At 49.9% G+C, this 16,827-nt stretch overlaps 1 protein-coding gene across 4 annotated transcripts; it reads left to right on the forward strand.

Annotated features, from left to right (window-relative positions):
• The first annotated feature begins 240 nt into the window (after positions 1 to 240).
• On the forward strand, positions 241 to 15,663 carry SALL2 (spalt like transcription factor 2). 4 transcript variants are annotated; one of them, XM_027572561.2, is made up of 4 exons: positions 241 to 708; positions 10,454 to 10,522; positions 10,914 to 13,744; positions 14,207 to 15,663. In XM_027572561.2, exons 1-4 carry the CDS (start codon positions 636 to 638, stop codon positions 14,612 to 14,614), a joined length of 3,381 nt encoding a protein of 1,126 aa, XP_027428362.1. In that variant the 5' UTR covers positions 241 to 635; the 3' UTR covers positions 14,615 to 15,663. The 4 variants fall into 4 exon arrangements, with proteins under 4 accessions (XP_027428362.1, XP_027428363.1, XP_027428365.1 ...); XM_027572562.2 differs by lacking the exon at positions 10,454 to 10,522; XM_027572564.2 differs by lacking the exons at positions 241 to 708; positions 10,454 to 10,522 and adding an exon at positions 6,937 to 7,060.
• Positions 15,664 to 16,827: the final 1,164 nt, after the last annotated feature.

Consider the following 16,827-nt stretch of genomic DNA (forward strand, 5'->3'; position numbering starts at 1 on the left):
TTTTGCCAGCCTTTCATATCCCCATTTTCGACTGGTGGTAGCTGACTTCTTGGCCTCATAATCAGGATATACAGGAAAGTTCTTATTTCAGCTTTATACCCCAGACACAGTCGCATCATCAAACAAGGTGGCATAGAATCGTGAGAGAACCCAAAAGCACTGTGAGGACCGTGGATGAAGAGTTAGAGAAATAAGCAGGGACATTTTCCGAACAGACAGCACAGGGAGAGGCCGGAGGCCTGGCAGTGAGGAGAGGGTTAAATCCTTCCCCTCTGCAGTACAAAAGAAAAGAGTGTGCGGAAAGATTAGGATTTTTGCTTTTACAATGGGAGCTGCAGAAGCGTAGGGAAGAAGCTGAAGAAAAAAAAGGGGGCGTCTCCCCTTTAAAGACTTGCAGAGATTGAGAGAGAAAGAGAGAGAGAGAGAGAGAGAGAGAGAGTCAGGGACAGAGAATCAGAGAGAGCGCGGGCCAGTCTGTCTGTCTGTCTCTGGGAAGGGAGAACGTCTCTGCTTCACAGTGATTAGCACTGGGGGAGAGGCATCCGTTGGCTTCAGACCCAAGGAGAGACCAGACCAGGTCACCCCGGTTAGGACTCAGTGAGCTTTGCCCCTCCCTACCCCACCTCCACCCGGGAATGTCTCGGCGAAAGCAGCGGAAACCCCAACAGTTAATCTCGGACTGCGAAGGTCCCAGCGCGTCTGAGAACGGTGGGTGCCTGGGGAGGGGTGCGGGAGCCCTGAGTCCCAGCCCGTGTGGGTCAGGCCAGGGCAAGGGAGGGCACCTGGGCCACGGGTAAAGCCAGGGGAGGACTTGGTCATTGGGGGTGTGAAGGCATTGGATGCAGGGAGTAGTAAGGCGTTGACCTGTGCTGGGGAGAAGCCCCCGCTTGGCTTTCCTCGGGATTGATTCTGTTTGTGTTTTCCTTGTTTTTCTCCGAATGAAATGGAGTTTTCAAACTGGCTCTGTCTCCCCACCCAAGAGTTTTCTCCTCAGGTCCCCCTTTGCTCACTGGTCTTTGTGCCGTTGCTAAGTAACCTCCTCAGACCTGGAGGCCGTCTCTTAGGGGTGGGATTTTCCCCCCTTTTCTTTCTGGAGAGTTGGGTTGCAAGAGAATGAATTGGATAAACGAAGGTTCCCCTGAGGGAGAAGAGAAAAAAGTTTCTCATTGTTGGGCTGAGCTGAGAACAGATCAGAGCTCCCAGAGGGAGAGAGCTAATGTCCGTCAGATGCCGCCTGGTTTGGGGTGTGGAGCCATGTCACCTGGGGTAGAGACCGGAGGGCTTAGGTTTGTGCTTCAAGGGAGGCCAAGCTAAAAACAAAACAAAACAAAACAAGTATGAGTCAACATACTTGCATCTTTTTTTAAAGTAACAGATTTTCTGGGGACCCTGGCTGGCTCAGTCAAAAGAACATGCAGCGCTTGCTCTTGAGGTCGTGAGTTCGAGTCCCACATTGAGTGTAGCAATTACTTAAAAAAAATTAAATAAACTTAAAAAAAATAAAGGAACAGATTTTCTCTCTGAAGGGGGGCGGTTATTTCATGTATTCTTAGAATAGTCCAGGACGTCGTGGATAGTGGAGCAACGAGGGTATTGAAAAGTGACATTGCCCAAAGTCTCAGAAACAGTGAGAGGCACTGTCAGGACCAAAACCTAGGTTTCCTGAGGCTCAGGGCTGGTGGTGCTCACTCTGCTACATTAGGGTTTTTCAAACTTGCTTGATTGTGGATCCGGCCTAGAGTCTGGGAATCTCTATCTTTGCAAGGGATCAGGTAGTTCTAGGATCAGGCAAGTTTTGGACATACTGCTATGGCTATATACATTCATGCTGTGAAAGTCTGGAAGTCCTGCCTCAGGGATAAGCTATTTAGCAAACAGTTGATTCACCTGACAGTGTAGTGTAGTACTAAGAACAAAGGTTCTGAAGCCAGACTTTCAGGATTCAAATCCTGGTTCCACCACTTGGTTAGCTGTGCAACCTTGGTTTACTTTGCCTCTCTGTGCTGTTTCCTCATCTGTAAAACACTACCTACCTCCTTAGGTTATTGTGAGAATCGGAATGAGTTAATATGTGTAAAGCACTTGGAAAAATAAATAGTATAAATAAGTGTTCAATATATATGGTATGGTCCCTAACAGAAATAAGTACTTAATATGTGTGAGTATTGTTATTATATATGAGGACATTGGCACTTCCTGCAAGGGCTGAAATATGTCCAAAGCTCAGGAACCTCTTGGCGAACTTTAGTATTTCTCTAGGAGACGTGTGCTATGAAAAGCTCTAGCTAGGATACTGTATTTGTAGTGACTAAAATGAAGTTATGATTAAACTTACCTTTCCACCTGTTGTAAAAAAAAAAAAAAAAAATGAGTGCTCTATGTGCTAAGGAACAGCCTTAACAAACATATTGTATTTTGGATAGAACACATTCTCCTCAAGTCACTGCCTTGCTGGGATCCCACTGTGCCCATATTTAGAGGTTCATGGTGGTGGCATCCTTCCCTCCTGGGACACATTCGCCCTCCTTCATGCTGCTGCAGGCCGGATGTTTCTTCCTCAGGCTCTACAGGAGACTTTCCGTTGCCTCACAGTCCTGCTCCCCTGCTGGTTGGATTGTGGAACAATGCCGAAACACCCCCTGCCTCCAACCGCCTCCCCAAAAAACAACCTCTCCTCTCCTCTTCTCTCCCCACACCTCGCAAGTTTGCTCACCCACAGCCCACACCACTGCTAATGAAGAGCCTGTGAGGGAGTCAAAAGAAATTTTTCACCACTGCCCTGAGTGGATTCTTAAGCCCCTTGAGCTGTAGCTCCCACTTGGGGCCGCGAACACTGCGGGGCATGGGGATGCTGCTACAGTCATTCCCGTAGAAACAGTGCAGGCTCCAATCCAATGGCGGCAACACATTTGAGCTGGAATTTTTGCCTTTGAGCCATAAAAGTCAGAAACGTAAATGAGAGGAGCAAGAAGGCAGCAGTAACTTCTTAAGGTCTGCTTTAAGAAAGCTGAAGGGTTTTCTGATCTGAGAGAAAGATCCTGTGCTACTTGCATGACCCGGAGTGTCACTGGGTCACATCTGGAGATGAGGTGGCTGTATCTGATCAAATCTAAAGTTCTTTCCTGCTCTTACAAGATAGATAGATTTCCCACTCCCTCCTTTTCCATTGGTAGAGTTCTTACTTGCTTACGTGATCTTCAGACCCCTGACTTTCCTTTCTACCACAGAAGACATTTTCTTGTTCTGCATGTGCCCAGATTAGGTGGGGAGGGACTCTATGTTCATCCTCTGGTGTCCCTGTGAAACTATGGGCATCCCTCAGGAATATCAGCAGACATTTATTTAGCAGGTGAGGGTGTCTCCAAGGTTTTCAGGAGTACTTGCCTTCTTTTAAGCAATGTTTACCGTATGTGACAAGCAAATGCTAAGCCTTTGTTGCACATTTATAAGCCTCATCTCTGCGGTGACCTAAGATGTCACCAAGAAACAGTCTGAAAAAACCTGTTTTCTAGCCCTGTTTTTGTTCAGCTTCCCTGACCAGAACACCAAAAACCTAACAGAATAGTTATTGCACATAAGTGATGAGAAGGAAATAGTATATTTACTTAAAAACTCTGGAGAGAGAAAAAATTTTCTCTCTCCCCTAGAGTCTAGAAATCTGGATTAGAGAACATAAGGGACGTGACTAGGGAAAATGTAAACTCATACATCTGGGAAATAAAGGAAACAAACAGAAACCCAGATATTTAGTGAGAAGGAGAAACCAGGACAACAGCCAAACAGATCTAGAGGGAGAAATGGGAGCTGGCAGACATCAAGAGCAGCAAAAGGAGAAGGAAGGCAAAAAGAGAGTTTTGAGGGCTCTGTTTGTCTTCATATCTGGAAGTAGAGAACATAATCCCTCAGGGTATGGAGCCCAAGCCTTTCAGTCCTTAGGAACCCTGGGTCAAAAAGAAAACATCTCTGTGTAGATAGAAAGTAACTCAGGTGGGGTGCAACATAGAGCACTGGATCAGGAAGCAGAAAACCTGGTTTTTATTTTATTTATTTATTTATTTGTTTGTTTTTAAAGATTTTATTTATTTGACAGGGAGAGACACAGCGAGAGAGGGAACACAAGCAGGGGGAGGGGGAGAGGGAGAAGCAGGCTTCCCGTGGAGCAGGGATGCGGGGCTCGATCCCAGGACCCTGGGATCATGACCTGAGCCGAAGGCAGACGCTTAAGGACTGAGCCACCCAAGCGCCCTGAAAACCTGGTTTTTAATCCAGCTTGGACTTTGAAGCTAGGTGACCTTGGGTGGGGCCATTCTTCTTCCAGGGCTTCAGTGTTTGGCCTTTATTTATTTATTTATTTATTTATTTATAAAGATTTTATTCATTCATTTGACAGGGAGAGAGAGAGAGCGCGCACAAGCAGAGGGAGTGGCAGACAGGGAGAGGGAGCAGGCTCCCCACTGAGTAGAGAACCCAATGTGGGGCTAGATCCCAGGACCCCAGGATCACGACCTGAGCCACCCAGGTGCCCCTATTTTTATATTTTTAAAGATTTTATTTATTGGGGCACCTGGGTAGCGCAGTCATTAAGCGCCTGCCTTCAGCTCAGGTCATGATCTCAGGGTCCTGGAATCGAGCCCCACATCAGGCTCCCTGCTCAGTGGGGAGCCTATTTCTCCCACTCCCCCTGCTTGTGTTCCCTCTCTCACTGTGTCTCTCCCTGTCAAATAAATAAATAAAATCTTTTTAAAAAAATTTTATTTATTTATTTATTTATTTGAGAGAGCAAGCATGAGCGGGGTGAGGGGCAGAGGGGCAGAGGGAGAAGAAGAAGCAGACTCCCCACTGAACAGGGAGCCCGAGGCAGGGCTCAATCCCAGGACCCCGAGATCATGACCTGAGCTCAAGTCAGACACTTAATCGACTGAGCCCCCCAGGTGCCCCAGCATTTGGCCTTTAAATAATACACTCCTCAGTAATATTTGTGGAGCATTTACTATCTGTCAGGTACTATGCTAGGTCCTGTATGCATTTCCTTTTGTTTATTCCTCCCAACTCCACTATTATTACTTCCATTAAAATTTTTTTAAAGATTTTATTTATTGGGGCGCCTGGGTGGCTCAGTCGTTGGGCGTCTGCCTTCGGCCCAGGTCATGATCCCAGGGTCCTGGGATGGAGCTCCCCGCTCCCTGCCCAGCGGGGAGTCTGCTTCTCCCTCTCCCACTCCCCCTGCTTGTGTTCCCTCTCTCACTGTCAATCTCTCTGTCAAATAAATAAATAAAATCTTTAAAAAAAAGGTTTTATTTATTTGTCAGAGAGAGAGAGAGCGCGCAAGCAGGGGGAGCAACAGAGGGAGAGGGAGAAGCAGACTCCCCGCTGAGCAAGGAGCCCGATGTGGGACTAGATGCCAGGACTCTGGGATCATGACCTGAGCCGAAGGCAGATGCTGACTGAGTCACTCAGGCATCCCCCCATTAAAATTTTTTTGAATGTGTAGTAAAACATACATAACAAAAGTTACCATTTTAACCATCTTTAAGCATATAACTCAGTGACATTCAGTATATTCACAGTGTTATGTAACCATTACCAATATCCATCTCTAGAACTCTTTCTTCCTGCAAAACTGCAACCCTATACTCATTTTTTTTTTTTTTTTGGTGCAAAAAGGTGATTTTTTATTAAAGCACAGGGAAAGGACCCATGGGCAGAAAGAGCTGCCGCAACCCTATACCCATTAAACAATAACTCCCCATTCCCCTCTCTCTGCAGTCCCTAGCAATCACCATTCTATTTTCTGTCACTATGAAGTTACCAATTCTAGATACCTCATGTAAAGGAATCATACACTTTGTCCTTTTGTGTCTGGTTTGTTTCACTTAGCATGTTTTCAAGGTTCCTCCATGTTGTAGCCTAAGAATTTCATTCCCTTTTGAAGCTATACCCCCATTTTATTTTTTTTTTAAAGATTTTATTTATTTATTTGAGAGAGAGCACGAGAGGGAAGAGGGTCAGAGGGAGAAGCAGACTCCCCGCTGAGCAGGGAGCCCGATGTGGGACTCTATCCCGGGACTCCAGGATCATGACCTGAGCCGAAGGCAGTCGCTTAACCAACTGAGCCACCCAGGCGCCCCTTATACCCCCATTTTAAAGAGAAATCCAAGCCTTAGAGAAATAGAGAAACTTTCCCAAGATCACAAAGATTAGATAGTGCTGGGACGAGAACTCGGGCCTGTTTGCTTCAGAGCTGTCAATCTTAATCACTTTGCTCAGAGGGTCAGATCTCAGTCCCTTCCAGCAGCAAAAGTGTATGAATTCCTGGCTAAATGCTGAGTCCTTCAATGTCAGAAAAATGTCTCTTTAAAAACTTTTTCGGTGTTCGATCTAAGATATTCCTGTTCTGGAAACAAATATATTTTTCTCACTTAGCACCCCATGTAAACATACCTCAGCATGCCTGTTTGCCTACGGTGTTGCATAGGCCATGGGTGCATTACTAGGTGTGGGTAGCAAAGGAGTGAGTATGTGTATGTATTTAGGAGAGAGGAGTGATGCAGAGAACATGGGACATTCCCCCTTAGAAGTAGTCTATAGCAACAGTAGCAGCAGTTACAGAATCGATTCATAATTATGGAAACTATTAGTGTTGGACCAACACTAAGAGTAAGTTTAAGCAGGTGCTTACATAGTATGCTTTGTTTCTTTAATAGCTGGACGATGCTTGAACTCTGCGTGGAACCAACCTTTAACTTAAAATTAGAAATATGGCTCAAGATGAACGTATTCTGGGAAAAGCAATACAGTCGCTTAAATTCACAATCAGGTCTAAATCATAATCAAATTCTGGCAGACAGTCTGTCCTTTGCTGTCCTGCCTGCTGCTCCCTTGCGGTGTATTCAATAAACTTCTATCTCCTTTCAAAAAAAAAAACATTCTGTCCATGGAAGCTGGACACAAGAGAGTTAACCTGTGGCTGCGGGCAGAGGAGAGAAGGAGCCTGACAGGAAGATCTGGCATTGAGCGGCTGGTTTCGCCACTGTCTAAATTTTGGCCAGGTTGAGGGCAGGTAAGACGTGAGCAGCAGGAAAAAAGGTTTGCTGGGAAGAGCAGCCGCCCGAAAGCTACTGTGGTTCTCATCCTTGGCTGGACATTGGGATCACCTGAGGAATTTTATAAACATACTGATACCTGGATGCCGCCCTCAGGGATTCTAAATTCATTAATCTAGGGTGTGGCCTGGCTATCGGGATTTTTAAAGGCTCTGCCAGTGATTTTTTTTAAAGATTTTATTTATTTATTTGACAGGGAGAGAGACAGTGAGAGGGAACACAAGCAGGGCGAGTGGGAGAGGGAGAAGCAGACTCCCCGCTGAGCAGGGAGCCCAATGGGATGCCGGGGTGGCTCAGTCGGCCTTCATCTCAGGTCATGATCTTGGGGTCCTGGGATCGAGTCCTGCCAGTAATTTTGATGGGCAGCAAAGTTTGAGAACCACTTGTTCAACTACTATCCTGCTGTGTACTCCCCACCTATTTTTCTCTTTGTTCTCCCTAGCCATGCCCTCCCAAGCCTAGAGCAGCAGTTTAGAGAGCTACCTGGTTTCCTTTCTCCTTGTCATTTCGGCTCTTTATAAATTTAAACAAGCATGTCCAGGTCTTAGTCTCCACGTCCATCCCAGACTTTGTGTGTGACCCAGGATAGCTTACCTCACCTTATCTGCTATCTAGGGACACCGTTACCAGCTTAGTTTATTCCTGTGTTTATGACTTCATTCCTGTCTGCCTAAGAATCCTGCCCCCCTTTTCAGGAGAGGCAGTGAGTGCAAAGTGCTGAGAAAGAGAGGGTTCCTCTTACAGGTGGCTGTTGATCCGTCACCTTTCAGCAGGGACTAAATTTACCTTAAAGAAGAGTGCAGATCGAATTACGCATCAGAAAGCAAGTTTCATTAAAGAGCAAGAAAGGGGACAGTGTTTCCCAGGAGAAGATGAAAAGAAAAGGATTTCTTTTCTTGTCGGAAGAGTTGACAAAACAGCAACTTGATATCAAATGTTCAATGCTAATTAACAAATGCTCAGTAGAAAGCCTCCATCTCATTCCCTCTCCCTTGCTGAGGCCAGAGAGCAAATGGCAGGTGGGAGCTACACAGGGCTCTTTCTCTAGCATTAGAGAAGGCTTACAATGTTGATGTGCTTGAGAAAGAACTGGACAGGAGTCGAAATTCCGAATGTTTGCCTCACTGAATTACAGTGTGAACTTGGAAAAGTCACTTCATCTCTCCAAGCTTCAATTTCCATATGTGTAAAAATAAACAATACCACACTAACCCGTGACCTTCCATAATTGAAATAGATTCCCCTCTCCCTCACTGTAAGGGTCAGGCCTGAAAGCTCGGAGCTCATCTGTTTCAGAGCCATCCTTTATAACATTACGATCCTCATGATTATTTGAAGTTTCTAAACATAATTCAGTAAAATGTTCTCATTTTAAAAAGATGGCAAGGGACGCCTGGGTGGCTCAGTCGTTAAGCATCTGCCTTCAGCTCAGGTCATGATCCCGGGGTCCTAGGCTTGAGCCCCGCATCGGGCTCCCTGCTCTGCGGGAAGTCTGCTTCTCCCTCTCCCACTTCCCCTGCTTGTGTTCCCTCTCTCATTTCTCTCTCTCTGTCAGAAAATAAATAAAATCTTTAAGAGAAAAAAAAGATGGCAAAATTTGCGTTCAACAGTGAATGGATGTTGCCAATATTAGGTAGTTTTATCTCCATCCAAAAAAGGCTCCTTAATGTTGGCATATGCCAATGATATTAAACAATGTCTTACCTCAGAAATTAATAAGGTCAATAAGCAACATGAAACGCTGATCTAATTTTAGTATATGTATATCTTAGGTTATTTTGACTGTTTTGCCATTGACAATGTCAATTCTCTAATCCATAATATTTAAAGTCCCATATGTTCATATTAATATTAACATGATTTGTCAAGAGTTTTTCAAGTTTTTGTCACCACAGTATTTCTCTGAGAAAGATAACATACCTACAATATTACCACTTTACAAAAAGGAAAATGGTTGCATGATTGACCACTGTCAGTCAAGGACAGAACTGGGATTAGCACAACCTGCGTTTACTGATGCCCAAGCGAACCACAAAACTAAGTGACTGCGGTTCAATTCCTGTAAGTAAGATAAACTCCTTCAGGAAGTGGAAAACCTATGAAGACACATTTCAAGGTAGAAAGGGACTGCAGAGTATCTGGTCTAAGAGACATCTCACCCCTACTTATCTTCTCTGAGGGGAGGTGGCCTCTGTGGCAGTGAGCTGGCGTTAAGTCATTTCTAGGCATTCAAACCAGATTGGGGCTGAAAGGGCTTGTGGCACTGAGAGGCTGTCTGGTAGCTCCCACTGCATTTTTTTTCCCATTGTTTCAGGAATTCCCCTCCCCCCAGGTTAGAGCTAGGTGGGCCTCTAGGCCCCTGCAGGCCGGCATCTCCCCAACCTCCACAGTCCTTAATAGTGACAGCGTGCAGTGTTGTTGCAAGAGAAGGGCAATGGAGGAAGAAGACGGGCAGGGAAGACAGCACTAAAGAGGAGATGGCTCCTTGAATAAGCACGAGCTCCATAAATCAGGTGTGGGCCGGGTGATCTGGGGGGTAACTTGCATTCGGCTATTCTGCGGGAGGAGGGGCGGGGAGTAAAGGGGCTCAGTGTTCCGCAGAGAGGGGTCCTGAAGTGCCTTCCTTGGAAATTCTACCTTGCAGCCTCCCACCCTGAGAAACGTCTTTTGCGGAGAGGAATGGGGGTAGGGTGGGAATAAAGGTGAGGAAGACTGGATAAAACTTGGGGTATTTGGGGGAGCGTGTTTTGATGAGGGATGGATGTTCTGGGCTCCCTCAGACCTCTGAGATCAGACCACCCTCTCTGGAGTCCACGTTTTCCAGGCTCAGTGGATCTTTTATCCAAAGAAAAATAAGAGAAGCCTCTCGCTTTGCTCTGTTGAGCAGGGCTGTGTTTCCCACTGTGCCCCCTTGAGCCTGAGGGGGGTGGGGGCAGGTCTGGGCAAAGACATCTGGAGAAGGGGGGAGCTGGTAGAGTGCAAGGGAACGTGGACCCCCACCACGCCCCACAAGCACCTGTCACTGAGCCTCCGGAAACCTGCTAGGCTCTGGGCTCCGGCCCCACACACCCACCTCCCACTCCCTGCTCCCGCCCGGCTCCCGAGCAGCTCCTCCCCCATCTCCCCTCTCCCAGCTTTCTCGCTCCAGCTCCTCCCCTCCTCCGCGCCTCCCCGCTCCCCTCCCCCTCCTCCGCGGCTCCCAGCCCCCGCCCCCGCCGCCGCCGATCTCCATCTCCGCAGTCTGGGCCGCTGGGCGCAGAGGCTGCCGCAGCCCCGGCGGCTATCGCCGCCTCCCCCAATCCCGCTACCTATTGTCTCCCACTCTACCCGGCCCTCCACCTCCCCCACAGCCATGGCGCACGAAACCGGGAGGAGCTCTCGTCTCGGGGGGCCCTGCGGGGAGCCGGCGGAGCTTGGAGGTGCGGTAGGGCCCTGCCCCGGCAGGGGTGGGGGCGGAGGGGACGCGCGCGCGGTAAGGGACTTTCGGCGGACGGGATGAAATGCACGATTCTCTGCCTAGGACCCCCTCCTCACGCCCGTTCCTTGCGCCCGCGGTGGCCCGGGGTTGGGGGGGGTGGGGGACGGACTAGGGAAGGCAGAAGCTTGAGCGTGCCTGCCCCTCCCCACCCCCCAACCCTGGGGTGTTTCGCGTCCGGGCCGGTCAAGACTGAGCTCTAGCCTTCTGCGTGGCCTGATGGTGAGCTCATCTCCCCGCCCCCCACAAGCGGTTACTGGGCTCGCTGTTAATTAGAGCCTTCGCATGCCCATCCCAACCGCACCACCCACGCTCTCTCCTTGTCTTCTCCCTAGGTGATGCTAGCGAGGAGGACCACCCCCAAGTCTGTGCCAAGTGCTGCGCACAATTCACTGACCCAACTGAATTCCTCGCCCACCAGAATGCATGTTCTACTGACCCCCCTGTAATGGTGATAATTGGGGGCCAGGAAAACCCCAACAACTCTTCGACCTCTTCTGAATCCCGGGCGGAGGGCCAAAATAGTACCCAGGTCATGGAGGCAGAGCACAGCAACCCTCCGGATTCTGGGTCTTCAGTGCCCACAGATCCCTCCTGGGGCCCAGAGCGGAGAGTAGAGGAGTCTGCGGGGCACTTCCTGGTCGCTGCCACAGGTACAGCAGCTGGGGGAGGCGGGGGCCTGATCTTGGCGAGTCCCAAGCTGGGCGCAACCCCATTACCTCCAGAATCTGCCCCTGCACCCCCCCCTCCTCCTCCTCCACCTCCGCCCCCAGGGGTAGGCAGCAGCCACTTGAACATCCCTCTGATCTTGGAAGAGCTCCGGGTGCTGCAGCAGCGCCAGATCCACCAGATGCAGATGACTGAGCAAATCTGCCGCCAGGTGCTGCTGCTTGGCTCCTTAGGCCAGACAGTGGGCACCCCTGCCAGTCCCTCAGAGTTACCTGGGACGGGGACTGCGTCCTCCACCAAGCCCCTGCTTCCCCTCTTCAGCCCCATCAAGCCCGTCCAAACCAGCAAGACGCTGGCACCTTCCTCCTCTTCTTCATCCTCCTCGGGGGCAGAAACGCCCAAGCAGGCTTTCTTTCATCTTTACCATCCGCTGGGGTCACAGCACCCTTTTTCTGCTGGAGGGGTTGGGCGAAGCCACAAACCAACCCCTGCCCCCTCCCCAGCCCTGCCTGGCAGCACAGATCAGCTGATGGCCTCCCCTCATCTGGCATTCCCAGGCACCACGGGACTATTGGCAGCACAGTGTCTTGGGGCAGCTCGAGGCCTTGAGGCTACTGCCTCCCCAGGGCTCCTGAAGCCAAAGAATGGAAGTGGTGAGCTGGGCTACGGGGAAGTGATGGGTCCCTTGGAGAAGCCCGGTGGACGGCACAAGTGCCGCTTCTGTGCCAAAGTATTTGGCAGTGACAGTGCCCTGCAGATCCATCTGCGTTCCCACACAGGTGAGAGGCCCTATAAGTGTAATGTCTGTGGCAACCGCTTTACCACCCGCGGCAACCTCAAAGTGCATTTTCACCGGCATCGCGAGAAGTACCCACACGTGCAGATGAACCCTCACCCGGTGCCCGAGCACCTAGACTACGTCATCACCAGCAGCGGCCTGCCCTACGGTATGTCCGTGCCGCCAGAGAAGGCCGAGGAGGAGGTGGCCATGCCCGGTGGAGGTGTGGAACGCAAGCCTCTGGTGGCCTCCACCACAGCACTTAGTGCCACGGAGAGCCTGACGCTGCTCTCCACCGGTGCAGGCACAGCCACGGCTCCTGCGCTGCCTGCTTTCAATAAGTTTGTGCTCATGAAAGCAGTAGAGCCAAAGAGTAAAGCTGATGAAAATACCCCTCCGGGGAGTGAGGGCTCAGCCATCACCGGGGTGGGAGAAAGTGGCACAGCAACCCGAATGCAGCTGAGTAAGCTGGTGACTTCGCTTCCCAGCTGGGCACTGCTTACCAACCACTTTAAGTCCACAGGTAGCTTCCCCTTCCCCTATGTGCTGGAGCCCTTGGGGGCCTCACCCTCCGAGACCTCAAAGCTGCAGCAACTGGTAGAAAAGATTGATCGGCAAGGAGCTGTGGCAGTGGCCTCTACTGCCTCGGGAGCCCCCACCACCTCGGCGCCTGCAACCTCGTCCCCCGCCTCGTCGGGACCTAACCAGTGCGTCATCTGCCTCCGGGTGCTGAGCTGTCCTCGCGCACTGCGCCTGCATTATGGCCAACATGGAGGTGAGCGGCCCTTCAAATGCAAAGTGTGTGGCAGAGCTTTCTCCACCCGGGGCAACCTGCGTGCACATTTCGTGGGCCACAAGGCCAGCCCAGCCTCCCGGGCCCAGAACTCCTGCCCCATCTGCCAGAAGAAGTTCACCAACGCTGTTACTCTGCAGCAGCACGTTCGGATGCACCTGGGGGGCCAGATCCCCAATGGTGGTACCACGCTCTCTGAAGGCGGGGGAGCTGCCCAGGAAAATGGCGCTGAGCAACCCACGGTCTCGGGGCCGGGGAGCTTCCCCCAGCAGCCGTCCCAGCAGCCGTCCCCGGAAGAGGAGTTGTCTGAAGAGGAGGAGGAGGACGAGGAAGAGGAGGAAGATGTGACTGATGAAGATTCCCTGGCAGGGAGAGGCTCAGAGAGTGGAGGCGAGAAGGCAATATCCGTGCGAGGTGACTCAGAAGAGGCCTCAGGGGCAGAGGAGGAAGTGGGGACCGTGGCGACGGCGGCGGCAGCAGTAGCCACCACGGGGAAGGAGATGGAAAGCAATGAGAAGGTGATTCAACAGCCTTCCCTGCTGCCGCCGCCTCCACCACCACCCGACAGCCTGGATCAAACACAGCCCATGGAGCAGGGAGGCGGTGATGTCTCCGGAGGCATGGAAGAGGGGGCCAGAGCGGAGAGGAGCTCAAGCCCAACGGCGGCACTCAGCCGGGAAGGGGAAGGCAGCGGCAGCGCCTCGGTGGAGCTGAGCATGCAGGAGGCCATGAGAAAGGAGCCGGGCGAGAGCAGTAGCAGAAAGGCCTGCGAGGTGTGTGGTCAGACCTTTGCCACGCAGGCAGCCGTGGAGGAGCATCAGAAGACCCACCCCAAGGAGGGGCCGCTCTTCACTTGTGTTTTCTGCAGGCAGAGCTTTCTCGAGCGGGCTATCCTCAAGAAGCATATGCTGCTGGCTCACCACCAGGTACAACCCTTTGCCCCCCACGGCCCTCAGAATATTGCTGCTCTTTCCTTGGTCCCAGGCTGCTCACCTTCCATCACTTCCCCGGGGCTCTCCCCCTTTCCCCGAAAAGATGACCCCACGATCCCATGAGCTTATTTTTCTGTACCTGCTGCCCCTTGACCCAGGGAGCAGAAACCGAGAGCTCTGTAGAAGGACTTCTAAGATGTATGAGCCCTTATTTGTCTTTTTCTCTGAGTCCTTCTGTGATACCTCCCTAGTGGCTTCTCTCTAGTCCCCGAGCTTGGAAATAGTTGTGCTCACAGGGGGATGACCCCCTGATGAATTTTTCTTCCCTCTTCACTCACTGTACCTGAGGAAAATAGATTCTCTACAGCTTTCACCTTCCCAAGGGGAACCCTCTCCAGCTTCCCTGGGGTGACCCTTCTCCCCTCTCCTTTCTTCCTCTCCCTTTCCCTTTGGCAGGTGCACCTGAGCACCCACATTTGGAATTGCAGCCCAGCCCGAAGGGGCCGGCAGCTGTCTCTGGAGGGCCCAGTGCCACTCCTCTCTGGTGACCAGGTCAACCTGCAGGACTTCCTATCCCAGGACATTCCTGTCCAACTGGTGAGGGTAGGTCCCCTGTCTTTCTGGAACCAGTACACAGCTTTCCTGTCAAGTGACCTGCCCACCAAGCCCCGGAGTTCCAGCTCCACCTCCAGTACCACTTTAGGCCTGGCGCCACCAGTGCTGTTTGGCCCGGGAACTGTGGCTGGGAACGTGCCTCCAGCAATGGGATCCAGAGAGGCCAAGGAGAAGAGAGCCCCCCTCTTCCTATTTCGGTCTCCTGCATCCAAGGCAGTGCCTAAGAAGCCCACCACAGAAGAAAAGTAGCAAACTGTACATTCCTTCTTTTCCCTGCTCCAGAAGGTGCCAGCAGTGAAGACACAACAATATCTGTATCTGGTGGCCCGGCCCTAAGGGGTAGGGGGAAATGAAGGGCATATAGGACATTCTTCCCCATACACTCCCGGTCAGGCGAAGGTGTTGGCTGATCAATATGCCAAGACACCTCCAGCTTCTATTCCTTCATCATAGCCTCCCAAAGTTAGGAAACAAGCAGATGTCTTGCCAACAGGTCTCCTGTGGAATATTTTGGGAACTGTGAAGTTCATATCTTTAAGAAGCATTATTGGTGAGGGGGGTTGAAAGAGTAATGATGGAGAGTTAAAGAGTGTTGCTAAAGCATAGGGCTTGCTGGGAACCTATAAGATTAAGAAAAGGGCATGGTGTGAGGGAGGGGACCTCCAATTCTTGACTGGATGGGTCTCATGAATGTTCTTTTGGACTATTAGTGACTTGGTGTGCAGCACTGCACCACAGGTCATAGGGGATTTCCTAGCACTAGTGTGCTTCTAGTTTTAGATAACTCCCTCCTTTATTCCCTGGCCCCTTGGATTTTCCTTGTCTTCCTTTCTCAAGGCCTATTTCCTCCCCCATTTTGCCTGTCTATGGACCAGGGCTTACGTCTTTGCCACTGTCTGGGTCTTAGAGTCCCAGACTTTGGGAGACGAGCTCTAGGTGGTGTTCTCCCTACCTCTCCGTCTTGTAATGAGATGTAGTATTTACTCTTAACATAGGATCATTTGGAACAGGAGTTTTGAGGAGGAGAGAGTGAGAGTTCTGCTACTGACTGACTTGAATGATGGTTTCTCCTCCAAAGGTATAGGCTCCAGAGCTTCCTAACATAGTAAAATGTGAAGAGCAGACAAGGGAGATACTAGTGTCTTTCCCTTTTCATTAAAAATGTTTTAACCAAATATTTGTGTGCTTTTCCTTATTTCATGATTAAATAGCCAGCTGGGGTGTGATATGGGCATTCCCTAACATTGAGATTCCCTTCCCACCTACATCTCCTGCCAAAGCTGAACATATGGTGTTGAAATATTTAATTTATTCAGCCTTGTCCTAAAACAACCTCCAGTGAATGTAATTTCCCTGTGGAAATGGAGTTTATGTTCTCAAAAAGTAAAGGATTTGTCCATTGTGTGCAGTCATTGTCTAGATTTTTTCTTTGCCTAGAACTTTCCACCACCAGGCTTTTTTTGTTTGTTTGTTTTGTTGGAGGTTAGAAGCTGTTTCTTTGTCTTTCCTGAACCCCAGGCTAGCCTACCTGACATCAGTTAATCTGCAGAACCAAGATGAATAAATCTTTATGATCCTTGAGATCTGATGTTATAAACAGGAAAAAAAGTAATTCAACACTAATAATTTCTACCAGCGGGATAATTTAAAGGAAGATTCTTAGCAGAGGAAGTACGTGAGGAGTGGCGGTGTGAAATGAAACATACACATTTTTTACCTTGTCTCTCCACAACTTGGTGAGGTTTAGATTTGACTCTAAGACCTTGTTTTTTTAGAGAACAGTCCCCAGAATTTTTTTATAATGTGACTGAATGTTAGTGCTACATGGATGGGGCTGGTAAAATGGTTTGCCCAAAGTCACTCAGCCAATTAGTGGCAAACTTGGATTAAGGAACCCAGTGAGCAGGGACAGTGCTTGTTTCCTGCTACACCATTTAAGACTCCTGATGTGAGACTGGCTGGCTGGCTGGAAGACCAAAAGGAGGAGGTGAGTAAACCTATTCTTGGCTCAATTCAAAGTAAAGAACCAACGTTTGATTCTAGTTGCCCCCACTAGAGCAGTACCGGTCCCCTTTAAAAGGTCTTGGTGAACAGGAATATGTGGGAATCTTGTGAAGTCAACTGGGGAAGAAACAGCTTCTGCCTCTAATTCCTAGCAAAGCTTTGTAAATCTTTTTCTCCTTTCAGCCTATGGAAGGAGGTAGGTCACCAATCCTATTCTATTTACCTCCCCTACCCCCACTGGACATGGATAATGCCGTTTAAATAATTAAAGTAGACTTGCCCTCTCTTTATATGTCAGTTCCCATTATGGTAACAGCTGTTGGTAAGGCTTTGACTCATGGATACTTCCTTAGGCAGGTCTGCACTGCGCCTCACTCCCCACACCCCTTCATTGCTCTACTTTATTTTCCCTTCTGTCTCCTTTTTATTCTTTTTATTCTCCTGCCCTGCTTTTTCTT

Source organism: Zalophus californianus, chromosome 6 (genome assembly GCF_009762305.2).
Source record: "Zalophus californianus isolate mZalCal1 chromosome 6, mZalCal1.pri.v2, whole genome shotgun sequence".
In the NCBI taxonomy this organism is placed as follows: Eukaryota; Metazoa; Chordata; class Mammalia; order Carnivora; family Otariidae; genus Zalophus; species Zalophus californianus.

Excerpts from the sequence above, each read along its gene's own strand:
- SALL2 (XM_027572561.2), top strand. The coding sequence starts at position 636 with ATGTCTCGGCGAAAGCAGCGGAAACCCCAACAGTTAATCTCGGACTGC. Across the intron at positions 10,523-10,913 it reads GGAGCCGGCGGAGCTTGGAG|GTGATGCTAGCGAGGAGGAC; the intron begins GTGCGGTAGGGC and ends TCTTCTCCCTAG. Across the intron at positions 13,745-14,206 it reads TGCTGCTGGCTCACCACCAG|GTGCACCTGAGCACCCACAT; the intron begins GTACAACCCTTT and ends TCCCTTTGGCAG.